General features: G+C 29.7%; 1 protein-coding gene across 1 annotated transcript; it reads left to right on the top strand.

Moving 5' to 3' along the window:
* Nucleotides 1–872: 872 nt before the first annotated feature.
* On the top strand, nucleotides 873–4037 carry LOC143193906 (endocuticle structural glycoprotein SgAbd-8). Its single transcript, XM_076400348.1, has 3 exons — nucleotides 873–1012; nucleotides 3450–3718; nucleotides 3782–4037. Exons 1-3 carry the CDS (start codon nucleotides 1001–1003, stop codon nucleotides 3918–3920), a joined length of 420 nt encoding a protein of 139 aa, XP_076256463.1. The 5' UTR covers nucleotides 873–1000; the 3' UTR covers nucleotides 3921–4037.
* Nucleotides 4038–7828: the final 3791 nt, after the last annotated feature.

Genomic DNA, 7828 nt, shown 5'->3' with positions numbered 1-7828 from the left:
ACACTTTTCTGGGGAAATTTAAAGCACCACAGAAAATTTCTATCCTGATATTTAATACAGCACGTTCTAAACTACTACGCTACCTTCGTTAAATATACACTCTCATAAATATTTTAGTAGCTTTTCATTATTCTCTAGTTGCATCGGCTAGAGGCTATACTATTCTCCATCACTCGCTTTTCTTTTACAGTTTTCTGCAGCTTTTTGCATCCACTTAAGTTCCCAAAAATTTGCCAATCATTTGAATTTTTTATTTATAATTTCTTACTTTAACAGCTGGGTGTCTTGCTGGTGACTTATTAGATTTATTAGATATTAGGAAATCATTTTCACAAGAACGAAATAAAATTACAATTTTCATATAGTTACCATACAAATTTTATTTATAGTTTAGTAAAAATTAATTTAGTTTTATAATGAAGAAATGCTATTTTTAATGGAGTACTTGTTTTAACCAGTACTATTTATCACTCGCCAACAGTTATAAATAATTGAAATAATCGCAAAATAATTGGAGTCAAAAGTAAAGAAGCAGTATATTAAAAATATCCACTAAAACTTGAAAAATAGTATAAATTGTACATTAATTATCAAGTATAAGTTAATATAAATTTACGAAGAGTAAAACTCGTGACGTAATATGATAAAAAGAAATGTCCCCGAAAGCGACACTGATTTATTTGCCTTTGACGGGTTGATAGACGGTTAACTTCCTACATTTACCCAATATCTATATTAGCAATTGCGAGTCGGAAAAATATTAATCACCTGATAATGTGTATATATAGCTGTACTTTAACAAATTAAATGTCAATATTTCGGTAACGTAACTGTCTGAGAAGAATTCCTTTTTATTTGGTTGACCATGAAACTGAGATGTTTACGGGACGACCTTTCATAAACATATGTAGCAACATGAATTAGCTACTATATAACAGATCGTTACGGTGGTCTGAATATCATTTGGATTTGTGCCTTGTAATAAGACGTTCCAGCAAAAATGAAATTTTTGGTAAGATATAGCATGTGAAAATTCAGTTTCTAAATTTTTTTTATTTACAAAATATCCGGTGCGATAAAATTAAAGGTATTTAAATGTTAACAGATTATTAATTATTTTGTCGGTTTAGAAATAATGGAAAGCTATCGAACTTTCTAAAATTTCAAAATTAAAAAGAAAGGTTTGCTAAATGGCTCATTAACACTTGATCAAATTACTGATTAGTTTCAGAAATATGTTTTAGGTTTATTTCGTTATCCAATTTCATGTAATATTATCTAAAATTATAAATATAAAATATATTATATATTATATATTAAAATAATTAATAGTAAGAAGGTTATAATATGAGTAGACGGAATATCTAATCTATTTATCTAATGTTTATATATTAGATATATAACTTACATTTTATTCATTATGTGCCTGTATGTATTTTGATCATCAAAACAGCTGTTAAACAGCCCAAATGTTAAATTCAATTGGTTTTAACATATTTCTACATAAAATTACCGTTTTCCATTATGATTATTAAACTATTCATTTTATATGCACGCTACTCATGGAATATTAAAACTACATTTATTTGGTTTGTAGTTTCATTTGAAGATATCTGCGATAGAGGCCCGTCAAACTTTTTCGGAAATTTATGGAGATAGTGTTCCGTCATATTCCCATTGTCGGTTCTGATTTCTAACTATTCAAAGGCAGAAATTTTGATGGCAAGGATAAAGAACGGTCTGAAGGTCCAAAAAAGTTGGAAATCTGAATTGCTTCACTGACAATATAGACTGGTTGGACGAAAGCCCAGCTTAAACTGTCCTCTCGACGAATCGATTGTTTCGACATTTACATGTGATTGGAGAGATCCAAAAATGGATAAAAACATTGTTTCCTCCGGTTCTGTTTCTTGTTAGGCAAAAAAGAAAGAGTTTTCTTTGGCGTCTTATAACTGCCCGTGAATCCATCCATATAGGCACCAAAGAGGAATATATATATTGTTATAAAATCTTGCGATGTATAGAGGGCGAATTATGAGCTGCTAAAATCATACGAGACCCTTCCTGCAGATGTTCATCGATATCAATAGAACAAATTGGACGAGATACTTTTCCAAATAGACTGAAAAAAGCGAGTAATGGATGCAAAGTCATTCTCTTGAATGATAACGCTCGGCAAAGGCGTTATAGAATTGTGAAGAATATTTTTTCGTTAACATTAAAATTCACTTCCTCTTCAGTATTCAAAGTGCACAGAAATAGCACATTTGGAGTTTGCTAACAAAGAGAAATACGGTGCTACTAAAAACTTTCTGAGAAAAATTGTAACGGGTAATAAAAACTAAACCTTTTAAGGGATTTTGGAGTTTGAATGACACTGAGTAGATCACGTTGAGTGCAGTAGATTGACGATCAGGTATGACGTTTAACGAAGATTCTCCTGCGTAATTGGTATGCTACATGGTCAAGATTTGATCAGATGTTATATAATTTGATCAGAAATATTATTTGCTAGATAGGAAGCGAGCAAGTTTTTTTGTTCAATTGATAATTGTGGTTATTTAATAAGCATTATTAGTTAATTGTTGAATAGTTCAATGCATAGGATGAGTTACGCACGTTTACTGATGAATTTATCATCTTGATGCTACAGCATTTCTATGTTACCTGAGAGATGGTGTAAGGTCATAGAATATAATGGGTAATAATTCTAATATTATTGGCTATGTTTTTTTGTTCGTTATTGTATGATCTGTACAAAGTTTTGATAATATTCAGCTATATTAACAGATACTCAAGCGCAATTTTTGGTTGCGTTATTTCGACTCCAGTAATTTAGATGTCACCATCAAGACGCATTACATTCTGGAAGGTTAATTATCGACGATCCATTTGCGAATCGGGGCTGAATCGCAAGAATTTGTTTCATTTCTTGGTGATTGGCTATGAAACATTTATTTCGAATGGTTTTGCTCTGAATTTGGTGGAACTGGCAAGGAACCAGTTGCTCCACTATGGCCAAATTTTTAATTGAAACCTTTAGTTTCAACAGTTATACTGTATGAAGGAAGCCAAGGCCCTGTGGTAATTTTGGCCACGAGGACAGGAATCGATAGTAAACCGTGGGGAGCTTGGGTGGAAGGTTTTCATACGTACACCTTATAGTCTCGACATGACACTAAATGATTGCCACCTGTTTCTCTCCACAGTGAATTTAATATATGAATTGAATAATATTTTGCTGATGAAAAAGTCGCCAAAAGAGGAGCTTGTGTAAAGACATGAGCTCCTATGATGAAGTCAAAGAACAACCTTCATTGCTACACCTATTGTTTATATTATTTATTATTTTATTATTTTATTTATTATATATTATATATATATATATATATATATATATATATATTATTAGTTGATTAATATTATATATTATATAAATTTTATTTCAGATTGCTTCATTGGCTTTAGTAGCTTTCACTTCAGCTGCTTCAATATCTGAGACTCCTGTTCCTATTTTAAGACAAGATCAAGATATCAGTCCCGACGGTTCATTCTCTAGCGCTTTCGAAACTGGTAATGGTATTCGTGCTCAAGCCTCTGGAGTGCTGAAAAATGCCGGAGTTAAAGACGCCGAGGCCTCTGAAATTCAAGGATCTTTCTCCTACACTGCTGAGGACGGTACCCCTATTCAAATTACTTATGTTGCCAATGAAGCTGGGTATATTATAAATACTAGCTGTTTTTAGTCAAATATTTTACTACTTAGTTAATATTTTTATAGGTTTCAACCCCAAGGAGCTCATCTTCCAGTAGCTCCCGTTGATACCAACACCCCACCGACTCCACCACCAATCCCAGCTGCCATCCAAAGATCTCTGGATTGGATCGCCGCTCATCCTATTAAGGAACTTCAAAACTAAATGTACAATATTATAAATATGCGACAAAAGACTTCATTTATTTGATAAGGAAATAATTAAATTGAATAAAAAATAAATAATTGTATAAATATTTAAAAAATATATAATGCAATTGTTTATATGCGTTTATTTTAAAGGATTTTATCTGGATATCTAACAGAATACCTAAGTGTAGAAAGAAAGAAAATCAGAAATACAAGTTGAATCAATAATGGGCCGAGCGACATCACATTCTCTGCAAGATGCAAGAAGTGTTATCCCCCATCAATATTTCGACATTACAAAGCAAAAATTATTTTGTATAGATCCACAAACTTGTTTTGAAAAAAATTTAAACTTCAAAGAACCAAATATTAATAATCCATTATTAACTAACGATGATGTGGAAAACTTTCGGAGAAATAAATTAACTACACTATACACCTGTTAGATTATATACGAATAAGTACGGTTTAATTGACAGTAAGGCCCATAAAAGTAGCTGCAGCAAAGATGCAATGAGCTTAAAGGATATAACTTATATGTGGTAAATATCGATTTTATTTATAGTAGCTTCACATTTTCGGAATTATATGGTCTGATGACGCCATAATAATTTAAATTCGAATTACAGTTATTTTTCAAGGAGATGTGTTATGATTCTGTATTACAATGAATCCGTTATCTCACCGGTCCACTTCCAAGAAATATGGTTTCAGCAATAAGACAGTAACAGATAATTAATTAAACCAAATCATGTATCTGCCTAAATATAGGTTATAGCTATATAATGGGTTATTTAAAATTAGTGTCAGCAAGTCAGAACAAATTGCGTTAATTCGTCAAAATTGTTTTGTTTTAAAAGAGTTTTTGAAGGACATCGGGTAGCAAATTGTTTTAAATAAATGTCGTATGCGCAGTATAATTTGAAGTTTGAACGAAATCACTGGAACTGGAGGATGATCGTCAAAGCTATGAAAAGTCGTAGAGTTTACATATATCTAAGGATAAAATAGTCCTAACGAATTCAACGGAAATATATATATATATATATATATATATATATATATATATATATATATATATACATATAAGAGGGGCGGTATAAAGGCGGTACTAAAAGCGGTACGATGTGGTAGGGAAGGGTAAATGATTTCTGAAGTAACAGAAGCAGAACATCTGTAAAGAAGCCCTTCAGAGAATTCATGTGAATTAATTCTACTAATCCTAACACAGATTAGACTTATTGAATTTTTATTTTACCATAAAAAATTATTGACGAATATCAGGTTCTAAATATGATAACTTAGGTTCTCATATATTAATATAGCTCTACATTTGGTTAGGTTTGGTAACAATAATGATATATCTCAGTAAAAATTAATATATCGCTTGGTACAAATGGATCAATTCTTAAAACATTTTATTACATTATAGCTACCTTTTAATCCATTTCCCGTTCTATTTAGAAATATTAGATTATCATTCAAAAAAATATATTGGCATGGAATTTAAGTACATAAGAAAAACTAATATTCATAATTCATATAAAAAATAAGTTATTTGCCTATTCTTGAAGACACAAGTGACCATGATATTTAAGAACAACGATCAGGTGTGTCTTCATTCATTTTTTTGCAGCTAACTTTCTACTCGTAAAAGAGGGATTTCATTATCTAGAAATAATTTATTTTACTTACACGCTAGTAATAAATTTCGTTTCTACCAAGAATTTTATGTGGTTACATATATATATATATATATATATATATATATATATATATATATATATATATATATATATATACATATAATTTAGATTATTAATAATATACAACTTTTTTCATAATTTAGAATTAAATTTATTATTTGGCTGTTTGATAAAATTAAAATAAAAAAATATGGAATGTTTCTCCTTTGTAAGCTAAATAAGGATTTTCTAAAATAAAAATGGATATGCAAGAGTCTGGTTCTTTGTAAAAATTGTTATTGTTAACAGGGAAGACTTAAAATTCCGGAAGAAACAACGATTCCAATTACGCTAGTAATCAAGTAACTACCGGATGATTTTTGGGGTGGTCTTAATAGCGAAACGCTTTAACATCATGCATACTTTCTATAACTTTAACTCCATGAGAAGAGATATATGCCGTATATAACATTATTTACTAGTAAATATTAAGTATAGAGTACTCGATAATATTATATTCTTTTAAACAATATAATGCTATATCTATAATTTTTTACGTAAATATGATGTTAGTTGACATTACAACTTCGTGGTTTGTTTCAAAATGGTCATAGTATTATCACTTCCAATATTTTAAAATTACAAGACGATGGGATTATTGGTCATTTAGGTATTGAGGCCTTTTTAATAGATTAGTTGGGTTAAATGAACAGAAATAAAGCAAACTTTTTTCAAGAACTAAATAAATTGTTCTAGGTATACAATATGGGCGATTGTGATTAAGTGACGCCTAATTAATTCAAGAGGCTATTCATAGAGATAGCCGCAATAAAATTTAGTTTTTCTACATTTTCAGTTCTTGTAAGCATATGTACAGTTCAAGAATATTATATGTAGAATGTATTTTCCTGAATTCACAAATTTACTCAAAATATCCCTTAAATTTTGAGATAGACTGTTAAAAAATGTATAGGTATAAATGTCATTTTCATCATCTATTTATTAGCATCAAATAAAAATATATGATTATTAATTATTAAAATGAGATGGACATTGGAATGAGATAAAAAAGGAGATAAAACAATATGTACGATATCAAATATGATTTATTTATCTATATAAAATCATTACAATAACAAACCAAAGTTTTTTCCATACAAATATGTATGTATGTGTATATGCCATATATATGTTGCGTAGGATATATTAATGTGTAGTTGTGCTACAATTTTGACCAGTACACAATTAAATTTTTACACTTCAAAATGTTCAGTCGAATCAAATTTCAATGTTTCTTCTTCAGTTTACTTACTCACTTAAAAGCAACTTAAAGCATATGAGTGATATATCTCCGAACTTTTACTTTCACAGACTCATCTTTGTCTAAAATATAATTAATTTAGTATAGAACTGGATCTAGTCTGCAGAATTAAGATAAATAATATTATAGATACTCACTCGAATAACATTCCCCCAAAAATCAGCCTGTTTGGTAATTCACAACTTATCCATTATTACCTACTATTTAAAACTAGAATCTCAACACTACTACAACAACTCTATATGTAAAATAAGTGATTAAAAACAATACAAACTGAATGCCCATATCAACACACTTCTTAACTCATAAAAATATTAATACATATAAAATTAATTAATAAATTCGAAAAAATTCGAGAATAACATATAATATAGCAATAGCAGAATAAAAATAGTAGCTTTATATTAGGTATAAAGGCACCTTACTAGTTTCAGTGCCAAAATAAAATGTTAGCGACATTTAGTTGATTGGATTTTAACTCTCGATAGCTCTCGATTAACGTCGCACAATGTTGCTGAAAATGCAAAAAATAACCGAATACCGACAATGTCATTGATAGTTTCCTATAATCAATGTTGATTTACTTTTATACGAGGAAATATTTGGGGCTCAAGGGGGAGAAGAAGAACTGAGACTGGTTGTTTAAAGAAGTGTTATCCTTATCAAGGATGTTCCATTCTAGTAGGTTAAGCCGTTTCATTAGTAAAGAGAACTAATAGCAGAACTGCTTATTTTTATACATTTTGGTTATCAAATAAAATAAAATTGGATTCGCCCTCTCCAAGATATTTGGACAAAATTATTAGTAAGAAAATATGGAAAAACAGAGAAGGAATGTTAATTAAATTATTTTAAAAGTTGAAAAACATTAGAAAACTTACTTCAAAAATATCAGTTTCAAAATAATACTCCAGCAAG

The sequence above is a fragment of the Rhynchophorus ferrugineus genome, unplaced genomic scaffold (genome assembly GCF_030347505.1).
Source record: "Rhynchophorus ferrugineus isolate W39M unplaced genomic scaffold, kcgeb_rfMv2 rfM3, whole genome shotgun sequence".
NCBI lineage: Eukaryota > Metazoa > Arthropoda > Insecta > Coleoptera > Curculionidae > Rhynchophorus > Rhynchophorus ferrugineus.
Note: the sequence above shows the minus strand (reverse complement) of the source record. Positions and strands in the feature narration are given on the sequence as shown.